Source organism: Nicotiana tomentosiformis, chromosome 1, assembly GCF_000390325.3.
Source record: "Nicotiana tomentosiformis chromosome 1, ASM39032v3, whole genome shotgun sequence".
NCBI lineage: Eukaryota > Viridiplantae > Streptophyta > Magnoliopsida > Solanales > Solanaceae > Nicotiana > Nicotiana tomentosiformis.
The window spans coordinates 95374067-95398010 of NC_090812.1; the positions used below are offsets into that span (position 1 = coordinate 95374067).

At 38.0% G+C, this 23944-nt stretch overlaps 1 protein-coding gene across 1 annotated transcript; it reads left to right on the top strand.

Annotated features, from left to right (window-relative positions):
• Positions 1-13363: 13363 nt before the first annotated feature.
• Positions 13364-15069, top strand: LOC104104824 (zeatin O-glucosyltransferase-like). Its single transcript, XM_009613009.2, has one exon. The coding sequence runs from the start codon at positions 13510-13512 to the stop codon at positions 14971-14973; it is 1464 nt and encodes a 487-aa protein (XP_009611304.1). The 5' UTR covers positions 13364-13509; the 3' UTR covers positions 14974-15069.
• Positions 15070-23944: the final 8875 nt, after the last annotated feature.

The following is a 23944-nucleotide window of genomic DNA, read 5'->3' on the forward strand; positions in this document are numbered from 1 at the left end:
CCTTTCTAACCTTGTAAGGGAGAATTAACCCCATAGGTGAGCTAAATTATTGTGTGATTCTATTTGTGGGGGCCACGTACGCACGAGGTGACGAGAGTCCGTACGTAGCTACTAGCTATGCCTACGTCCGGGTAGTTTTAGTCTCACATCATGCCTTGTTGATATTGTTATTGATTTATGTTTATTGTTTGCCTTGAGAGGAAGCGAGATTTAGTCTGCATATTAAATGTTTTGAAAGGAGTTGAAATTGAAGAACTTAATATTTAAAAGGTTTTGTTTGAACTTCGTAATTTCGAAAAGGATTGAGTAATGCTATAATAGCTTAAGAAATCTAAATGTAACCGCGTTGCATGTATGTTTCACGAGCGGGGGTAATTTCCTTAAAAAGCTACAAGCTGAATTTTCCTTATTTTGAAAAGAATCAACAAAGAGATATGATTTTAATGTTAAATTTATATTTGACCGCATTGCAAGTATGATCCGCGAGCAGGGAGATTTCTTAAATCTATATTTGACCGCATCACACGTATGATTCGCGAGCGGGGTATTTCCTTCTACCACTCTTATAGGATCGGGTCGTTTGCCTCGGCAGGATTTATGTACACCACTCTCATGGGAGCGGGTCGTTCGCCTCGGCAGGTTAATAGATGCATCTATGGTTTGCGTTGTTCGACCCTCTATAGTGCATAGTTTACTTTTATGTTGGATCGGGCCGTACGCCTCGGCATTTCCTATATATATATATATATATATATATATATATATATATATATATATATATATATTACCCTCATGGAATCGTGCGTAACGTTTGGCAAGAAGCCAATGTATCTGAGGGGTTTTCCCTGATTTGGATTATGACAACCTCTTTGATGAAATCCACTATATCTATATATATGCTCCAGTTACGAAGGGAACTTACTAGTTGAGAGCTTGAGTAAATTGTAAAGAGGAAAATTGTACTACGTATTTTATACTTGTTTGTTTTATATATTTACTGTGGCTCATATTCATTCACTTCTTTACTGTACCTGATACTATTGGATCACTAGTAAGTGTCGAAGTCGACCCCTCGTCACTACTTCTTCGGGGTTAGGCGGGATACTGTGATGACCCAAAAGGGTCATCTTATGTTTTAGAACTTGATTATGCACTCTCAAGCCTTAAAAATATTATTTTTACCCTCCTCGATTTGTGTGCACAGTCCGGGCATGTTTCCGGAAAGCTTTTATGTTGAAAATAAGAATTTATGCCTTAAAAGTTGATTTTAGTTGACTTCGGTCAATATTTTTGGTAAACGGGTCCGGATCCGTATTTTGATGGTCCCGGTGGGTCAGTATCGAATTATGGGACTTGGACGTATGCCCAAAATTGAATTCGGAAGTCCCTAACTCGAGTTATGAATTTTTGAGGAAAATTAAAAGTGTGAAAATTAATTATTTCTAAGAATTGATTGATATTTGGCATTGTGAGTACCGGGTCCGTATTTTGGTTCTGGAGCCTGGTACAGGTTCATTATGATATTTAAGACTTGTCTGTGAAATTTGGTGAGAAAGGGAGTTGATTTGACATAATTCGGACGTCCAGTTGAGAAGATAGAAATTTTAAAGTGTTCTTGAGAATTTCATTTGATTTGGTGCTAAATTCATAGTTCTAGGTGTTATTTTGGCGATTTGATCGCCCGAGCAAGTTCGTATGATGTTTTTAGACTTGTGTGCATATTTGGTTTGAAGCCTCGAGGGCTCGGGTGAGTTTTGGATAGGCCACATGATGTTTTGGACTTTGAAAATCTGGTATTTTGCTGCAGCACGTGTTCTGGCATGTCCTTCTTCGCGTTCGTGAATGTACTCTCGCGAACGCGAAGAGTAAACTGGGCAGCTGGAGTTTTCCTCTTCGCGAGTGCGAAGCGATGGGGGCGTTACTGTCACGACCCAATTTACCCTCCGTGTGACGTCGTGACAGCACCTAGTCTCTACAACTAGGTAATCAGATTCGCTTGTACGTGTCCTCACCATCTGTGAGAGAATAGAATACAAAAGTTTAAAATCTTTGAAGCCAAAAATTTTAGCATGACAAGGAATCAAAATAGTGAAATTTTCCTAACAGTTCCATAGCCTCCCGAAGAAAAGTACAGACATCTCCGTACCGATCCGCGAAACTCTAATAAACCGGTTTGTGACTCACGACACCTACGAACCTAAAGCTTTGATACCAACTTGTCATGACCCAATTTTTTCTCCGTGTGACGTCGTGACGGCACCTAGTCTCTATAACTATAAATTTAACCAACTATTCAAAAAATACACAACAATCCCCAAAACCCGAAACATCATGAATCACAAACTACAGAAGGAAAAGTCTAGTGTCTCTATACATCAGAATCTAACAAGGAAGATACAGAAAATAATGGACATGAGAAGGAGTAGAAGGGGACTCCGAGGTCTGCGGACGCGGCAGATATACCTTGAAGTCTCCAAAGTTGTCCCGTCTCACTGATAGTACGGCTGATAAGGTGCACCTAGATCTGCACACGAAAAACATGTGCAGAGAGTAGCATGAGTACACCACAATGGTACCCAGTAAGTGCTAAGCCTAACCTCAGTCGAGTAGTGACGAGGTCAGGTTATGGCCCTTCCGGAGTAAATATAATAAATTAAACAGTAAAAGATATAAGTAAAATTTACGGTAATACAGTTAAGGAAATTCTCGAAAATTTAACAGTTAAAGGAGCCCTCGGATCAGAACAAATTAAACACAATGGGGAATCTCCCGGGATGCCGTCCCGTTGTTCCGAATGAATATGCAGTACAGGGGGATCTCCCGGAATACGTCCGTAGTCCCAAAGTAAATATACAGCGCTGGGGGATCTCCAGGAATACGTCCCTAGTCCCAAAGTAAATATGCGGTGCTGGGGGATCTCCCGGAATACGTCCGTAGTCCCAAAGTAAATATGCAATGCAAGATATAATGACAAGTATAACCTCGAATTATACAGTTTACACTAATCACAGATAAAGAAAATAGGGATTTAACTAAGCATGACGCACAGAATATCAATTAGGCAGTTAAAACACGTAAGCATGCTTTTCTAGTCTAAACTAAACAATTAAATATTATTAGTGCAATTCAATAAGAGAAACCATTTATGATTTAAAAAGGATAAACGGGATTTTTTTGCAATAATAGCCCATGTACGTACTCGTCACCTCACGTACACGGTGCCCACACACCAAATAATATCGAAATATCCTAAGGGAAAGTCCCCAACACAAGGTTAGGCAAGCCACTTATCTCGAACCAAACTCAATCAATCGGTCATAATGCCTTTCCCACGAATATCCGGCTATAAATGGCCTAAATCTAGCCAAAAGCAATTACATATCATAAATACAACCATAATAGACTCATCTAATTAATGAAATCAACATTTAACAAAAATTTCAAAATTAACTCAAAAATTGCCCGTGAGGCCCATGTCTCGGAATCGGGTAAAAGTCGCAAAATACGAACACCCATTCACTTACGAGTTTACTCGTACCAAAACCCCAAAATTCGGCCTAAGAACGCTTCTCAATTTTTCACCCCAAATCTGAAATTAAACGATGAATTCAAGCATAGATTAGTGGAATATAACCATAAAGGAGTTAAGAATCGTTACCCAATCGATATCTCTGAAAATCCCTTAATCCCTCGTCTAAAATCCAAGCTCCTAACTTAAGTTTTTGATAAAAATGGCATAACCTCCGTTTTTGGTACTTTAATATTGCCCAGACGCGTCCTTCTTCGCGAATGCGGCCATACCCTCGCGTTCGCGAAGTACAATTTACTTCGGCCCAAAATTCCTCCATCGCGAATGTGATGCACATGTCGCGAACGCGAAGACCACTCAGCTTGACCCTTCGCGAACGCGGGATCTCCATCGCGAACGCGAAGCACGAAATCTCGCCTGCCTCCAGTTCTTCTTCGCGAATGCATAGCTTCGAGGTTCCACACCTTCGCGAACATGAGAGCGACATCGCGGATGCGAAGAGTAATTCAGCTGCCCTTCCCAGATACCTTACGCGAACACGAGGACTCCCTCGCGAATGCGATGAAGAAAATGCCTGCAATAGAACACCAGAAATCTGTTATCTTCCAAAGTCCAAAAGTGATCCGTTAAGCATCCGAAACTCACCCGAGGCCCCCGGGACCTCAACCAAACATACCCACAAGTCCTAAAACACCATACGAACTTAGTCGAGCCCTCAAATCACATCACAAAATGCTAAAATCAAGAATCACCTTCCAATTCAAACTTAAAGAACTTGAAACTTCAAAATTCTACAACCGATGCCGAAACCTATCAAACCACGTCCAATTGACTCCAAATTTTGTACGCAAGTCATATTCGATATTACGGACCTATTTCAACTTCCCGAATCAGATTTTGACCCCGATATCAAAAATTCCACTACCGGACCAAAACTCCAAAAATTTGACTTTCGCCATTTCAAGCCTAAATGAGCTACGGACCTCCAAAACACAATCCGGACATGTTCCTAAACACAAAATCATCTAACGGAGCTAACGAAATTGACGGAATTCCATTCTGGAGTTGTTTTCATACAGTTCCGACTACGGTCCAAATCCTAAGGCTTAAGCTCTCATTTAGGGACTAAGTGTCCCAAAACACTCCGAAGCTCAAAACCAATCATCCCGACAAGTCACAATAGCAGAAATTGATATGGGGAAAGCAGTTAATAGAGGATCGGGGCTATTACTCTCAAAACGACCGGCCAGGTCGTTACATCCTCCCCCTCTTAAAATAATTGTTCTTCCTCGAACGAGTATAAAGACATACCTGAAACTGTGAAAAGATGAGGGTACTGGCTGTGCATATCCTGCTCGGTCTCCCAAGTTGCCTCCTCGACCGGCTGGCCTCTCCACTGGACCTTTACTGAAGCAATATTCTTTAACCTGAGCTTTCTGACCTGCCTGTCTAAAATGACTACTGGCTCCTCAACATAATATAGATCTTTGTCCAACTGGACTAAGCTGAAATCCAATACGTGAGTCGTATCACCGTGATACTTCCGGAGCATAGAAACGTAGAACACCGGGTGAACTTCTGCTATGCTGGGAGGCAAGGCAAGCTCATAAGCAACCTCCCCAACTCCAATATCTCAAAAGGACCAATGAACCTCGGGCTCAACTTGCCCTTCTTCCCGAACCTCATGATGCCCTTCATAGGCAATACCCGAAGCAAGACCCGCTCACCAACCATAAATGCCAAGTCACGAACCTTCTGGTTCGCATAACTCTTTTTCCTGGACTGGGCTATGCGAAGTCTCTCCTGAATCACCTTCACCTTATCCAGGGCATCCTGGACCAAATCTGTACCCAATAATTGGGCCTCGCCCGGCTCAAACCATCCCACTGGGGACCGGCACCGCCTACCATACAAAGCCTCATACGGTGCCATCTGAATGTTGGACTAGTAACTGTTGTTGTAAGCAAACTCTCAAGTGGCAAGTATTGGTCCCATGACCCTCCAAACTCTATCACACAGGCACAGAGCATATCCTCAAGAATTTGAATCGTGCGCTCGGACTGCCCATCCGTCTGAGGGTGAAAGGCTGTGCTCAGCTCCACTCTATTGCCCAACTCCCGTTGTACGGCTCTCCAAAACCGTGATGTGAACTGTATACCTCTATCTGAAATGATGGATACTGGAATACCATGAAGGCGGACAATCTCTATTATATAAATCTCAGCCAACCTCTCAGAAGAATAAGTGGTCAATACTGGAATAAAATGAGTTGATTTGGTCAGCCGATCCACGATCACCCAAATAGCATCGAACTTTCTCAAAGTCTGTGGAAGTCCAACTACAAAGTCCATGGTGATCCGCTCCCACTTCCACTCTGGGATCTCTAACCTCTGAAGTAATCCACCCGGCCTCTAGTGCTCATATTTGACCTGCTGGCAGTTGAGACACTGGGCCACAAACCCAACTATTTCCTTCTTCATCCTCCTTCACCAATAGTGCTGTCTCAAATCCCGGTACATCTTCGCGACACCGGGATGAATGGAGTACCGCGAGCTGTGGCCTCCTCGAGAATCAACTTCCGAAGCCCATCTACATTGGGCACACAGATCCAGCCCTGCATCCTCATCACACCATCATCACCAATAGTCACATCTCTGGCATCACCTCGACGAACCCTGTCCTGAAGAACTAGAAGATGAGGATTATCATACTGGCGCTCCCAAATACGATCATAAAGAGAAGACCGAGAAACCACACAAGCTAATACCCGGCTAGGCTCTGAAATATCCAATCTCACGAACTGACTGGCTAAGGCCTGAACATCCAAGGCTAAGGCCCTCTCAGCTGTCGGAAGATACGCCAAACTCCCCAAACTCTCTGCCCGGCGACTCAAGGCATCGGCCACTACATTGGCCTTCCCCGGGTGGTATAATATAGTGATATCATAGTCTTTAAGTAGCTCCAAACACCTCCGCTGACGCAAATTAAGATCCTTCTGCCTGAACAAGTGCTGAAACTCCGGTGATCAGTGTAAATCTCACAAGGAACACCGTACAAATAATGATGCCAGATATTTAGGGCATGAACAATAGCTGCTAACTCGAGATCATGAACCAGATAATTCTTCTCATGCACCTTCAATTGTCTAGACGCGTAGGCAATCACCCTACCATCCTGCATCAATATCGCTCCAAGGCCAATCCTCGAGGCATCACAGTAGACAGTGTAGAAACCCGAACCTGTAGGCAATACTAATACTGGGGTTGTAGTCAAAGCTGTCTTGAGCTTCTAAAAGCTCTCCTCACACTCCTCGGTCCACCTGAACGGAGCACCCTTCTGGGTCAATCTGGTCCTATGTGCCACAATAGATGAAAATCCCTCTACAAAGCGACGGTAATACCCCGCCAAACCAAGAAAACTCCGGATCTCCGTAGCTGAGGACGGCCTGGGCCAACTCTGCACATCTTTAATATTCTTCGGATCCACCTGGATCCCCTCACTCGATACTATATGACCCAAGAATGCCACTGAGTCTAACCAAAACTAACACTTTAAAAATTTTGCATACAACTTCTTTTTTCTCAAGGTCTGAAGTTCAGTCTTCAGGTATTGCTCATGATCTTCCCGAGACCGGGAATATACCATGATGTCGTCAATAAACACAATGACGAATCAAGATAAGGCCGGAACACACTGTGCATCAAATGCATAAAGGTTGTTGGGGCATTGTTCAGCCCAAATGACATGACAAGAAACTCATGGTGACCATATCTGGTCCTGAAAGCAGTCTTCGGGATGTTCGGCTCCCGAATCTTCAACTGATGATAGCCAGAATGCAAGTCAATCTTGGAAAACACCCTGGCACCATGTAACTAATCAAATAAATCATCAATACGAGGCAATAGGTACCTGTTCTTCACTGTGACTTTGTTCAACTGGCGGTAATCAATACACATACGCATAGAACCATCCTTCTTCTTCACAAATAAGACCGGAGCACCCCAAGGTGATACACTGGGCCAGATGAAACCCTTATCAAGAAACTCCTGCAACTGCTCCTTCAACTCAGGAGGGGCCATACGGTAGGGAGGAATAGAAATGGGCTGAGTGCCCGGCAACAAATCAATGCCGAAATCAATATCTCTGTCGGGCGGCATGCCCGAAAGATCAGTTGGAAACACATCTGGAAAGTCCCTCACTACTGGAACTGTCTCAACTGTAGGGGTATCAATACTTACATCTCTCACACAAGATAGATACGCGTCACACCCCTTCTCAACCATTCGTTGAGCTTTAAGAAAAGAAATAACTCTGCTGGGAGTATACTCTAAGGTACCTCTCCACTCTAATCATGGTAAACCTGGCATAACCAACGTCACGGTTTTAGCGTGACAATCAAGAATAGGATAATGGGGGCGACAACCAGTCCATGCCCAAAATAATATCAAAGTCCACCATGCTGAGCAATAATAAATCGGCTCTGGTCTCAAAACCACTAAGAGCAATCAAACATGACCGATATACGCGGTCCACAACAAGAGAATCTCCCATATGAATAGATACATAAATAGGGGACCTCAAAGAATCCCGAGGTATCCCCAAATGTGGAGAAAAATAAGAAGACACATATGAATACGTATAGCCTGGGTCAAATAATATTGATGCATCCCTATGACAGACAAGGACGATACCTGTAATGATTGAATCTGAAGCAACGACCTCTGAACAGGCTAGAAGGGCATAGTACCTGGCCTATCTTCCCCCTCTAAGGTGATCTCGACCTCCCCGACCTCCACCCCGAGCTGACTGAGGAGGTGGGGTGGCAGCTGGTGCTGGAAGAATGGTCGGAGGACCCGGTGGAGCACGTGGAGGCTGATAAGTCTGTGGAGGTGCACCCCTCCTGGCTCTGGGGCAATCTCTAACCATGTGACGAGTGTCACCACACTCAAAATAACCCCTCGGAGGACGCGGCAGCTAAGACTGACTTGGAGGACGTGGAGGTGTACCCCTCCTGGCTCTGGGGCAATCTAGAGTTTTTATTGTAGAATTAGGGGTCAGGGTAGAAACTAGGGATTTCGAGAATTTGAGGATTTAGACCTCAATTTGAGGTCGGATTCCAAAACCAAATACATATTCGGGCTCCGGGGTGAATGGGTAAATAGATTTTGGTCCGAATCTCGGGCTTTGACCAAACAGGCCCGGGGTCGATTTTTTGACTTTTTGGAGAAAAATTTGAAAAATTTAATTTATGCAATATAATTGATTCCTTTAGCAATATTTGATATTATTGAGTCATTTTTGAATAGATACGAGTAGTTTGGAGGTGAATTCCAAAGGAAATATTGTGATTGCGAATTAAGTGGCCTTCAGAGCGAGGTAAGTGTTGTGTCTAACCCTTACTTGAGGGAATTAGGAACCTCAGATTATTTGCTATGTGAAATTCATGTGAGCGAAGTATATGTGAGGTGACGAGTACTTATGCGTCGCCAATTTACCTATTTTCTCCCATTTTTCTTATATTGTCTCTTTCCTATGCCTAATTGCTACGTGTTTATACTAGTGTTGTTAAATTGATCGTTCTTATCATGTTTACGGATTTTCTGGTGATAATTGAGTATTTATTTCAAAGTTGAGATTGATATTGTGGAACCAAATGTTGAAGTAAGGTTTGTACTTGTTATTCTATCTCCCTGTTGTTATTTATTCATTGCATTATGGTAAGGGAGAGTGTTAACGCACGAAGGGTGATGACGTGCCATATTGTGAGTGTTAATGTACGAAGGGTGATGACGTGCCATATTGTGAGTGTTAATGCACGAAGAGTGATGCTGTGCCATATTTGTGAGTGTAAAAGCACGAAAAGTAATGCCCTGGCATATTGTGAGTGTTAATGCACGAAGGGTGATGTTGTGCCATGATATGAGAGTTATGTCATGTCATTTCTATTGATTTTATAGTGAGATTGAGAGTAAAAGCACGAAGGGTGATGCCGTGCATTTTTTCTTTACTGTATCTTTGTTTCTGTTGATTCATAGTATATTGCTTGTACTAGTTATTACTCTGGTGTAATTCTTTATCTCGTATTTCGCTCAGCAAGTTTCCCCCTCCCGATAATTCTTGTATAGCTCTTCATTAATGTTATTTGTATATACACTGTTAAATTGTACAGGTTGATTTGTAGGTGCCTTGCCTTAGTCTCGTCACTACTTCATCGAGGTTAGGCTCGACACTTACCAGTATATGGGGTCGGTTGTACTGATACTGCACTCTGCACTTTCTGTGCAGATTTTGGTACCGGCTCGGGTTGATCGAGATTTTGCTATTGGACAGCTATCCATAGACTCAAGGTAGATCTATCGGCGTTCACATACCTTGAAGTCCCCGTCTATCTTTTCTGTTCTACTGTTTCTCTCATTCAGACAGTAATATTTCTTTTAGACTATTACTTGTAGTAAATTCTAGAATACTCGTGAATTGTGACTCCAGATCCGGGTAGTAGTAATTAATACAGTCTTTATATTATTCCGCACTCATTATAATTCACCTTAACAAATTTGTTGTTATTTACTGAATGGGATAAGAATTGGTTTAATAATTCTCTAACGTTGGCTTGCCTAGCAAGTGAAATGTTAGGCGCCATCACGCTCCCGACGGTGAAAATTGCGGGTCGTGACAGATACTTACTGGGTACACGTTGATTTACATACTCATACTACACTTGCTGCACATTTTTGTGCAGGTGCATCTATGACTAGCAGCGTCCCAGGCGCAGAGGTGTGGTTAAATGCGGAGACTTAGGTGAGCTGCATTCCCATTTACGATCCGCAACCAGCGGAGTCCCCTTCAAAGTTTCTTATGTATTTTCTTGTCTAATTTATATTCTGGACAGGTGCTTTATTTTATTTTATCTTCCTAGTTGATGCTCATGCACTTGTGATAACGGGTTTTGGGATGATTATGGGTTGTTCAGTATTGAAATTGATAAAAATATTATTATTTACTCTGAAAATTTCATCCTTTACTATTTAATTTGAAGAAAAATATGATTTCAAAAATATTAAAAATGAGAGCCAAATTTAGTATTTATTGTTGGCTTGCCTGACAGTGGTGTCCGGCACCATCACAGCCTTAATGGATTTTGGCATCGTGACACTATACCTCAAATAATTGTACCCCCAGACTGATTTTTGCCTTATTTAAAGAGGTTAAGAATTTTGTAAAAACCTATTCATAAATATTCTGAATTCTTCTGAAATATTTATTCATTAAGTTGTTTTGTATTTTGTTGTTTCATACATATGTCGTTGATCATAAAAGATTTTTGCCTTATTTAAAGATGAAATGGTGAAAAAAGGTCAACGTTATAAATGATTCAATGATATACTATTGCAAATCTTAACATACTATTACTAATTACCATAGTATTTATTTATATTAAGCAAACATTATTATATAAACATAAGAAATAGTTTGATTTTTTTGAATCGTATTGCATAGCAATTAATGAAATATTTTAATAAAGTTTCATATTAAATAAAATTTCTGTGAATAGCAATAAAGTATTTTATATCTATTCATTAAAATAATATAATTAATAGTATATTAATATATTATATTTTTTGATATAATAAATAATAAGAATTAACTTTTACATAAAATACACATACATAACACTAGGTATTTGAAATGAAGTGATAATAATTGATATTAATTAACATCACTGGAGACAATTTTTTCACAATAACATCTGATAAATACAACTTTATAAATATTTAAAACATCATATTGTGTTTCTTTTTTTTTTTTTGCTATCTATATTTTTTTTACTATTAACATCAAATACCTAATCCACGTTCACCGCACCAATAGTTCATAATACTGTGCATAAGTTAATCACAGAAAAAATATAGTACGTATAATTATGCATAGATGTAGAGCCTGACAATAAATAAATACTTACAAGGTGAGACAAAGCATGTAGCATAAATTATTTATTGTGAGAATTATATTTTTATGTATTATTATTAATATAAAATAGTGCTGGAGATAAAATTGTGAATAATTTAATAATATAAATTTGAAAAGTTATTTATTTTGATAATATTGTTCAATTAATCATTAATGGTGACACATAAATAATTAAGTATGTAAATATACTTTTAGTATTTCTTATACATATGAATCATTATTGAAATTTCAATTAGTATATAAAAATGATTTGAGCTAATGTATTTTTATTATGTTTAATATTATTAGTTCATTTGAAAAAAATCCCTTAATAATAAAATATTATTTAACGTAAGACAAAGCATGTAGCATAAATTATTTATCGTGAGAATTATATTTTTATGTATTATTATTAATATAAAATAGTGCTGGAGATAAAATTGTGAATAATTTATGAATATAAATTTGAAAAGTTATTTGTTTTGATAATACTGTTCAATTAATCATTAATGGTGACACATAAATAATTAAGTATGTAAATACATTTTTGGTATTTCTTATACATATGAATCATTATTGAAATGTCAATTAGTATATAAAAAATGATTTGAGCTAATGTATTTTTATTATGTTTAATATTATTAGTTCATTTAAAAAAATTCCCTTAATAATGAAATATTATTTAACGTAAGCCATGTATGTATATAACTAATGATAACAAAAATAATAAATGCATGTCATATAGCAAGTACCATGTAAAATGAAAAAAATATTTATTTTAAAAATAAAAAAGAAATAAATACTAACATTGATGAAAAAAATAATATTATACATGAAATAAAAATATCATAAAAATGCTAGTAATTAAACTAGTCAGTTAAGCCTAGAAGAATTATTGGTGGACTAACATAATATATATATATATATATATATATATATATATATATATATATATATATATATATAGAGAGAGAGAGAGAGAGAGAGCCTTTTGAAAAGGCTTTATATATATAACGTCTTTCAAAAAGGTTTTATACATATAGCGCTTTTTAAAATTGCGCTATACTTAACTGGGAAAACGACTGTGAAGGTATAACGCCCTTTAAAAGGGCGTTATATATAAAATGGTCACTAATTTTTTTCCCATATATTTTGATTCTTTGAATTCAAAAGAACCATATTTTGATTCCGGACTCGTTCTTCTCTTTCCAAATCGATCAATTAATAACAGCTTTTTGCGATTGGATGTACATTATATAGAGATAACGATTTTAAAGTGTATGGTGAAATTCGATCTAAGAATCTAATAAATCACTCCAAGTCCATACCGTGGCAATATTTTAAAGCCTTTATTGGCTAGCATGTTCGGCCAAGCTTTTTCAGGTTGAAAAATATATTTTTTTAAAAAAATACTTTTTTTTTTTTCAAAGTTGATGTATTTCACCAAACTTTTAGAAAAGTTTTTTTTTTTTTTTAAGGAGAAGCAGAAGCAGTTTTGGAGAAGCAGAAAAAAATTACTTTTTCTTTAAGCACTTTTGAGAAAAATACACTTAAAAAGTACTTTTTAAAAGTTTGACCAAATATTAATTTCTGCTTAGAAGTGATTTTCAAATTAATTAGTCAAATACAAATAATTTTTCGCCAAAAATACTTATAAAAAATTCTTTTAAAAAAATACCCGATTTTTCCGCGAACAGGCTACAAGTGTCATTCCCAAAACCATGTGGCACCCCCTCTGAGAAGCCATAAGATAAATGGCAAAATGCTTTTGAAAAGTGACAATTGCATTTGCCACGTTCTTGCCCCATACCATGATGGATCCATGCACATGTGCCTATAAATAGGCTCTCAACTCGACAAGTAATCACCGTTAGCCGGACAAAGAAATCCTTCTACTTTTTTTCTTCTAATTTCCTCTTCTACAATAGTTAATTTGCATTAAATATTAGTTGTTCTTTTCTTTTTTCCTACTAGCTGGGAATTGTAATTTTAATATTTTGGTATTTTCTCTTCTTTTCCATTAATTAATAGTAATGGCTACGACAAACAATAACATTGTCGTTGTGATGATTCCCTTACCAGCACAAGGCCATCTCCAGCCACTGCTTGAGCTCGCTCGGCGCATTTTATCTTCTTCTAATTTTACCATACCCGTTCACTACGCCGGCTCCACCACACACTTACGCCAAGCACAGAGTCGCGCCCATGGTTGGGACCCTCTCACTACTCCCAATCTCCATTTCTCTGAGTTCCAAATGCCTACTCTCGACAACATTCCTCCTGATAGCAATGACTTTTACCCTTCAAATTTAATACCCTCTTTCTACGCTGCTCTGGAGTTTCGACAACCAGTGGCAGATCTTGTTAAGAATTTGTCTGCAGCAGATAAATTCAGGAGAGTTGTTGTCATTCATGACATTCTAATGTCTTGGGTTGTTCAAGATGTTATTACCATACCAAATACAGAAATGTACTTTTTTCATGCTGTTTCTGCTCTGGACGTATGTTCTAGAATTTTGGAAGCAAAACTAAATCCTGATCCAGTCACACCGCCAGCTGATGTTGCAGAAATATTGCAAGAACTTGCATGCATGGAACCTGGATCAGATTCACCACCGCCATTAATGGTGAAATACGTGGAGAAACAAATGAGTTGTGCGGTAAATTATGGTGGCCGAAATATTTTCAGTACTTGTAGACCCATTGACGGTATATATCTTGATTTGATGCAACAAGCTTTCAAATCGTATGATGAGCATTGGAAAACGTGGGGTCTTGGTCTTTTTATGAACCCTTTGGAAATGGATCAGAATATAAAAAAAGACACGACGAGTACCCCGCCACGTCATCACCTATTACAGTGGCTGGACAAACAAGAACCAAACTCAGTGTTACTTGTTTCATTTGGATCTGCAGCTTCATTTACTGATGAACAAATAAGAGAACTGGCACTTGGTCTTGAACAAAGCCAACAAAAGTTCATTTGGGTACTGAAAGAAGCAGACAGAGCAAATGTCTTCGCTGAGAATATCAATGGCGGCAGTAGTACCCGGGCCTTTGTTTTACCAGAAGGGTATGAGAAAAGAGCAGAAGGAAGAGGAATTGTAGAGCGGGGATGGGCCCCACAACTAGAGGTGTTAGGACACGCGTCAACTGGAGGTTACTTGTGCCATTGCGGATGGAACTCTGTAATGGAAAGCATTTCAATGGGAGTTCCAATTGCTGCATGGCCATTGCATACAGACCACCCGAGGACCGCTCTGTTATTGATCAAAGGTTTGAAAATAGGGATTTACGTTAGAGATTGGGCTCACAGAAATGAGTTGGTGAAAGCAGAGACAATTCATAATGCTGTAAAGATTTTGATGGATTCGACCGAAGGTGAAAAATTGAGGCAGAAAGCGGCGGAGCTGAAGGATACCGTGAAAGCATCGTTCATGGATGGTGGTGCAACAAAAAAAGACATTGAATCTTTTATGTCTTATATTACTAGATAAGTTCTTTAAATTTAGAGCCTCTTTGGAACCAAATCTTGTAATTGGTAAGATATATGGAATAAGATGCAATTGAGGAGTAGCAGTTAGACTCTTTAATTCTCAAGGAGATATCTCTTTTATTCTTATTTTTTAAAATAAATTGGTTTTTGACAATCTGTCTGTTTCATTTCAAATATGAGAAGAACACTTGTTAAAATCAATTTCATGTTTTGCTAGGTCCTTTTTTCTATCTATACAAATATTTATTGGAAAAATAGTTTCTAAACTCATCATATTCTTTCGCTATTTAAAAAATGGAACAAATCATAAATCTAGTTATATTCACATGATTGCGGAGATACCAGTTATTCTTTTTGATATTAGTTATATTAATTTAAAATTATTAAATGTACTTTTGGAAAATATGTATTTTAAATACCTAGTACTAATAATAAAAATTAGTATTTCTTATATGCACGCATGCTTGTCACACAATAAAGTTTATTTACTTATCCATATATTTAAAAATTTGTTCAATTTTTATGGTTAACTTTATTTTAAATAAAAATTAAATATCTAATTATATAATTACACTTGTGCAATCAAGCATGATTAAATTACATTGTGATTAAGTTGATTATGACAAACAAAAACAGGTCCTTTTAACTACTTTATTTTGAAATTACTATGTTATAAATTTTTGCGCTCTCAGATGGTAGTGTTTTGGGATTAAGATATAGTTTTTGTTGTTGTGTCTTCTATGCAAGTCTAGTGCAATATGTATTGGAAATACTATTAAAGTCACTAGCTAATTAATTTATTTGATGTTTCAAGTTTTATTTGCTTCGCTATGAATGAAGTCATTTTATACATGAACAATAGGTATTTCCCGTTATAAACGAAAAATGAAGTTGGGTGGGAGCTAGAGACAAGCGCCGAGGAGTGAGGCATGGGGTGTGAGCAAAAAGACTAGTGTTTGAAATCTTAATAAGATAGCAGACAGCTTGGTTCCGGGGTAGGCTTCCGAGGCACTAAAAAGAATATTGATAGACAGAAAATAAAGTGTTATTTAGGTTGGAATAATGTGTAGCATAAGTTTATCGAAAATTTCGTCTCTTACAATGGCTGTTAAAGTCATTATTTATAACTATACTTAGGGAACAAAGTCCTAGGGATCAAGCCTCTCTTATATGATAATAATGGGGGCCATTGATGAATCTGTAACGGCAGACTATGAATGTCAAAATTCTCTGTAACGGATTGTGTATTTAATACCGAGGAATATTCTTCATTGTATATCTTCCGGTGGTAAATATTCCTTTGCTCTCGTTAGCAATGTACCCTTCGGACCCGATGCCAACCGAAGTTGTTGTCCTTGGTCTTGGTTTCCACTCGCTTCGTCTTCCGTCAGTCCCTTGTTCCACGTATGATGATAGGCTAGAATCACGTGTTTTAGTCATAGTTTGCCCTCTAATTACTGCATTTTACTTGTGTTTGAGCTTGAATGTTAGTGTATTGTGCTTATTATGTATTTTATGCATTACAAGAAGTGATTGCGAGCTATTAAGATAATTTGGAGCTAATTTGAACAAGTTAGAGCTTTGAAATTTGAGTAGAAGTTCGAGAGATAAGTCGGAATCGAGTTCAGGTATCAAGGACCCGGTGCGCATATAAAATAATAGAAGAAAAGGCCAAAAGTGCATTAGAAGTTTAAAGTTTCAATCCCTCTGAAAAGTGGCACTAACACGTCATGTGTTAGGTCTTGGTAAACGATGGGATAACCCTTTTGTTTTTGGCTTTTGGCGAGAACAAGGCAGCATACATTCTTTTGGTTACAGAAAAGTTCCACTAACGCGGCGCGCAGTGCGTCGCGGTGGGCGGCGCACTAATGTAATTTTTCACCCAATTAATTCTAATTCGGTTCAAAGAAGGTATTTTAGTTCAGGTCCATCCATACTCGATATAAATACATTGTAAAAATATTTTTTATAGGGGAATCGCCCTAGGAGAGTTTTGAAGAGCTACTACGGCTTAAAGACACAAGATTTCATCAATTCTCTTGCCAACAATCGGTCTAAAAATAAGAGTTTTTATTGTAAAGTTGTCTTTGATGTTTTCTATGTTCTTAAACTTATTTGTGATGACTTTCTCCATATCTAAGGAGTAGTTCCCTTTAGGGTTTGATGGATTTGGTGTATTGATAATTGTTTATGGATTATAACTCTAACTTTATGTATTGAATCATTTTGGAAGATTTAATTGTTGCATCTATATTCACTAGTTCATGTAATCGAGAGAGGCATAACTTATAATATCTTTGCATTATATTATTTGTTGAGTTCATAGATTCTTCTAAGTTATTGAAAGTTTCTAGTCGAATCATTGATTAAACCTAGTTAGGAGTAGGTTTTTCTAAAGACTAATCCGCTACGCATTCTTGCATATCTTCATAGTGCTTAATTTAGTTCATCTCGTGAGGTTAAGGATTAATCGAGAGAGGAATTTCTGCTGAACGTTTGAACTAATAATTGAGTGAATTCGAGAGACTCACTTGAACATTAGAAGTGAATTATCTAGAGTTAGATCCCGAACAATTATCTTGCACCTATCTTGTCAAAACCCTATCTTCTCCCACTCATAACCTTATTTGTTTATTTCTTGTCTCGATAGTCACTAGTCAATAACTTTAAATTCTTAGTTAACTTTAATTATTAGTTATATAAATTTCAACTGTTGATCCTCCTAGATAGCAATCAAGCTAGAAATTACTCGAACAATATTTAAATCAAATCCCTATGGAGACGATAATTTAACTATACTATATTTGGCTAGCGAGCATTAATTTCGTGTTGTGTTTTGCGCTCGTCAAAATTTTGGAGCTATTGCCGGGGATTGGTAATTAATATTGTTCAAAATAATTTTTGGTGCTAATTCGGAAATTATTATTATTTTTTTTTAGTTAACTTGTCTTCAAGATTTCTTTTGTAGTACCTCACAAGTGCTAGGGATAAAGCTTTAAAAATTATTCTTGATTTTGAACTCTAATTGTTTTGAAGATGGAGCACAACCAGCCTAAGAAGACGGTTGCAGAGTTAGCAGCTCAACATTATCATTAGTCTGCTATTTGTTTTAAATGTGGTGGAAATCATCTCTGGGTTGATTGCCAAGCAGGTAAGTATTCCTCATATGGTTTATCTTTTGAACAGTCTCACTCTATTTCTAGTCCGTATAGGTATGAGGTTTCATATGGGCATAATCTTAACTCTGGTTGGGATGAATACCCTTTTTATGACTGAAATAAAAGTGAAGTGAGACAACCACCTCAAGAGGAGAATGATAGTTTAGAAGAGCTTATGTATAGGTTCATGAATAGTGTTGAAGAAAAATTTATACAAAATAATGAAGCCATTAAGAACCTAACAACGCAAGTGAATCAAATAGTAAGTATACTTTCAGAAATCTCGTTGCATTGTGATGGTGAATATATAGAGGAGATACCCTGTGAGAATGAGCCTACCTAAGAGGATGAGCATCTACAAAGAGAAATTATTACTCTGCAAGAACACTCTGATTCAATTAAGATGATTGAAGACGAGACTTTGGTTAATTGTGAAGCAATAAAAGAAGAGTTCAAGCCCTCATCCACCTTTTCACATTTACAACCTTTAGTAGTAGAGAATGAGAAAGAATTGGTCTTGGACATACCAGAGGAATATTCACATGGCCTTTCTTATTTTTTTTCTTATTCTAACCTTAATTATGTAGATTTTATTTTTGGAGATTTGCAGGAAGATTTATGGATTGATCCTGTAAAATAATGCAGGAATAAGTTGAAGATGATCATACAAAAATAATTCACCGCTCAAAAATAGGCCAAGAAAGAAAGAAAAGACCGGGTGTTGCAGATATCCTCAGAAGACTTGGGCTTAATGAGATCCATAAATAATCCCAAAAAGCGAAAACGAGGAATAAATTCAGAATTAGGGGTGGAGTTCATAAGTTCTCGAAAATGAAAAATATTCAGGAGAGTTTTATTTACCTCTTGCTTTTTACTTGTGTATCATGGGGACATGCCGCAATTTAAAGTGTGGGATTGGGGATGTAAATATGTGTATTTTGTTTTCTTTGTGTGTTTCTGTTAGTATTTTAGAAAAAAATTGACTTTTCCCGATGATGGATTACTTCGACTGTCTTCTTGAGGGATTAAAGTTGAAAAGAAAAGAAAAAGAAAAAAATAGTTGTTTTGTTTTCTTAGGTAGTGTAACAACTCCCCCTTGGTTTTTCTTTGTGCCACAGTTCTTTTCCAAGGATTTTGCTTGAACCAGGTGTAGTTAGTTTTTTTTTATATTAGGAATAGAGAAGTCTTGTGTTGTGGTGTTAAAGAGAGATAACTTGCCTTAACGGTGTTGTACTTTGAAAATAGTAAGTGCTTTAGTTGTGACGCTTAGACTCAGTTTTTGACTCTTAAATAAGTACCTTAAATTGTTTGATCTTGACTTTGCTTAACTGCTTTGACTAGAGAGTCGGGATAGATCCGACCCTGAGTGAGTTATGTGCCAATGTGCGTGTGTGAGGTTTTTGTTGATATTCTGTGCATGTCAGTTGATGTCTAGAACTTGACTCGTGTATTTGTAAAGCGAAATAGTAGTCTTGTTCAGTCTAGGAAGTGATATAGACATTTCGTTGTTGAGCCAATTATATGTTTATGGCCCGCCTAATTGTTGTGTATCCTAGTCAGTCCCTTTGAGCCTATAATCCTACTTCTTTGGTAACCACACTGCAAGCTTGATCCATTTTGTTTGAATTGATTATCTGTTTGAATCTTTTACCTCTCTTGAGCACCTGAATTTGTTATGAGCTTGTAAAAGCTAAGTAAGGTATGGTCGGGTTTTTGAGTGGAACTATTGAAAAGGAAGAAAGGTGCATTGTTTGAAAAATTGTGAGAGCCACTTGTAGGGAATTGAAAAAAAAAATGAGTTTGCTCAGAACTTAGAAAAGAAAAAAATTGATTCTTTGCTAGTGTAGTTCTCATCGTTTTTGTGCTTAAAGAAATTGGGAGCTTGATGTTGTTATATTGTGAAGGTTGGGGTTTCGTTCAACATAAGTGTGGAGTTTGAATTGTTAATGTACATGTATTAAAGTGCTCAAGGAGGTATACTCACTATATCCAAATGTATCCTACCCGTCCCACAGCCTACATTACAACTAATTAAAGTCCTAATTGATCTTTGACTGAATGAGCTCAATAAGTAGAGTATTACACTACGGGCAAGCATATGGTACATTCTCTATCGTGCATGAATTTTATTTTCGAGAGTGAGTTAATTCTTTCTATCTTGAGTTCCTATTTGCTCTTGAATTTATTATCTGTGGAACTACTCTCTATTGTTTGTGTGAGGGCACATGATTTGCGAAGATAAGATGAATTCTTTGACCTCTGCATTAGAATAAGTTGGCATGTTGTGAAAAACGCGTGGTGCTTTTGAGTCGAGTCTTGAGGTTAAGATGTTATGATAGGGTGCTTAGTCTATTTTAAATATTCCTGGCATGATGTGTTAGGGAAGTTGTCTGATAAGAAGGTCGTCTCTATGTGAAGTGCAGTTTGATTGCTCGAGGACGAGCAATAGTCTAAGTGTGGGGTGTTGATGGTAGGCTAGAATCAAGTGTTTTAGTCATAGTTTGCACTCTAATTACTGTATTTTACTTGTATTTGAGCTTGAATGTTAGTATATTGTGCATATTATGTGTTTTATGCCTTGTAGGAAGTGATTTCGAGCTATTAAGATAATTTGAAGTTAATTTGAACAAGTTGGAGTTTTGAAATCTGAGTAGAAGTTCGAGAGTTAAGTCGTAATCAAGCTCGGGTGTCAAGGACCCATAGCGCATATAAAATAATAGAAAAAAGCCAAAAGTGCATTAGAAGTTTAAAGTTTCAACCCCTCTGAAAAGTGGCACTAACACGTCATGCGTTAGGCCTTGGTAAACAATGGGATAACCCATTTTTTTGGATTCTGGCGAGAACAAGGCGGCATGCATTCTTTTGGTTAAGCTTCAGAAAAGTTCCACTAACGCGGCGCGCAGTGCGTCGCGGCGGGCGGCGCACTAATGTAATATTTCACCGAGTTAATTCTAATTCGGCTCAGAGAGGGTATTTTAGTCCAGGTCCATCCATACTCGGTATAAATACATTGTAAAAATAATTTTTATGGGGGATTCGATCTAAGAGAGTTTTGGAGAGCTACCACGCATTAAAGACACAAGATTTCATCAATTCTCTTCCCAACGATCGGTGCAAAAATGAGAGTTTGTATTGTAAAGCTGTCTTTGATGTTCTCTATATTTTTAAACTTATTTGTGATGACTTTCTCCATATCTGTGGAGTAGTTCCCTTTAGGGTTTGATGGATTTGGTGTATTTATGATTGTTTGTGGATTATAACTCTAGTTTTATGTATTGAATCGTTTTGAAAAATTTAATTGTTGCATCTATATTCACTAGTTCATGTAATCGAGAGAGGCATAACTTGTGATATCTCTGCATTATATTGTTGGTTGAGTTCATAGATTTTTCTAAGTAATCGAAAGAGGCTAATTAAATTATTGATTAAACCTAGTTAGGAGAATAATCGAAAGAAGTTTTCCTAAAGACTAATCCACTACGCATTCTTTCATATCTTCACATGCTTAATTTAGTTCATCTCGTGAGGTTAAGGCTTAATCGAGAGAGGAGTTTCCGCTGAACATTTGAACTAATAATTGAGTGAATTCGAGAGACTCACTTGAACATTAGAAGTGAATTATATAGAGTTAGATCCCGAACAATTATCTTGCACCTATCCTGTCAAAACCCTATCTTCTCCCACTGATAACCTTATTTGCTTATTTCTTGTCTCGATAGTCACTAGTTAATAACTCTAGATTCTTAGTTAACTTTATTTATTAATCATATACATATCAACTGTTTATCCTCCAGGTCCCGGATAGCAATCAAGCCATAAATTACTCAAACATTGTTTAAATTCAATCCCTCTGGAGACGATAATTTAACTATACTATCTTTGGCTAGCGAGTATTAATTTCATGTTATGTTTTGCGCTCGTCAAATTTTTCACGTGTCACTCTATCATTTGAGAATTTAATGTGAACCGCTTTTACCCTATACAAATAGTCTCCCTGCTTTCCGGTGGCACATCTTTGTATCACCGGGAAGTTGGTGAAGATTCTTTTCTTGGCGAGAAATTTTTTGAACCCTTCTGAAAAGTTTCTGATGCTTGATTAGACGCACGTCTCTCCGCATTTAATATCCCGAACACGTGTAACTCCACAATTTAGCAATATTTTTTCCGTTTCTCAAGGTAATCATGGCCACGATTTTAGCCGCCTATTCTTTTGCTTATAAACAGTTTTACAAACTCTCTCAACCTCTTTGCATTCAACTCTTTCCTTCTTTCATCCTTTTTTAATCTTCTTCTTCAAAGAATTTTTTGTTGATCGTGGCTTCTTTCTCTAATTCTCCCAAGAACTCTGATTTTCTCCTAGGTGGGGGTCCGAAGGAGAACATAGATAAAGAAAACAACATTGATGCTGACCCCCTTACGGTGAGCACCATCATACCCAAACGACTCAACAAAGCCAAATACTTCAGAGAGAATTTTTTTTCTTCAAGTTCTCGTACTTGGGTTGTTAGTATATACCCTTATTCAATTTGCCTTTCCAACATTCCTGTTGTGAAGGAGGGTTGTGATTGCCATGACCTGAACATCATCATTCCTGAACTGGTGGAGCGAGTAACCTTCACTAAGAAGGGGTTCACATATATTTATACGTACCCATTCACTTTGGGTGCATTTTCTTTGAGGGGGGGACTCGACCCCGTGAATTTGGAGATGTGCCACAAATACCAGATTTGTTTGGCACAGGTTGGCCCTTCAGTATGGCGAACGATGGCCTGTCTATGACGGTTGTGCTAGGAGACGAAGGAGGAGCTCACCTTGGCTCGCATGATGAATCTCTACTCCCCCAATAATTTTTGTGGAAGAGTAATAAATTTTAGGAAATGTGGCCACCATGCTCTTCTCACTAGGATGGATGACGACAACGACCGTGAATGGATGGAGTGGTATGTCTTTGTTGCCACCAGGGATATCATCCCGGCCACAATTGCACATTTCGCCGAGTCCTAGACTCGTACACGTAAGTTCAAAATCTGCCTTTTTCTTGTAAAAAGGGTTGTTTCGTGTCGTTGTTGATCTTTCTCTTTTCATTATTTTAGTATCTCGGTAGATGCCACAAATGGTTGAAGGTTTGGACCGGTGAGTTCAGAAGATTCTGGACATCACCATGCCTAAGACCCGCCGGTGGAAAGAATTGGCCCCCAAATATGGATGGAAGGCCAAGAATCATGGTAAGTTGACATATTCTGTCCTCATTTCATTTTTGTTCATAAGAAAATTGGTTAACTTCTCTTTTTGTTGAATTCAGGTCACCCACATGGCTTTGTTACCATCCCTGAGGAGGATGTTTTGGTTGATCCCTCGGAGGCTACAAGGTTGCTGAAGGAGGCTCTCACCCGAATAGGAGCCATCGGATCTGCTTCCGATACAAACACTTTCTCTGTGTTGAATTCAGTCTTCTTGGAGTTCACTGTGCCGGAGGACAAGTAACAAAAAAGACGGTGTTCTTCCTCGGCCGAGGGCAAGAATAAAAAGGTGAAGAAAGCCGCACCTGAGCCATCCGCAGTCATTGTGGTGATTGATGATGATGGGGAAGCCAGTGATGAAGGGGCTTCCCTACAAAGGAGACAACGCCCTTCATTAGCTGAACAAAATACAAAATCTGAAGAGCTTACAAACCCAATCGAGGACGATACCCAAGCGCTCTGGGGAGAGTTTGACTTGATGAAGAATGTCAATTCTTCCTTTATGGTCCCAGTTGCTGCTCCTGGTACTGTGAGTCCGAGTACCGGGCCTCTTCCATCTTCAGTTGGTGAGCAA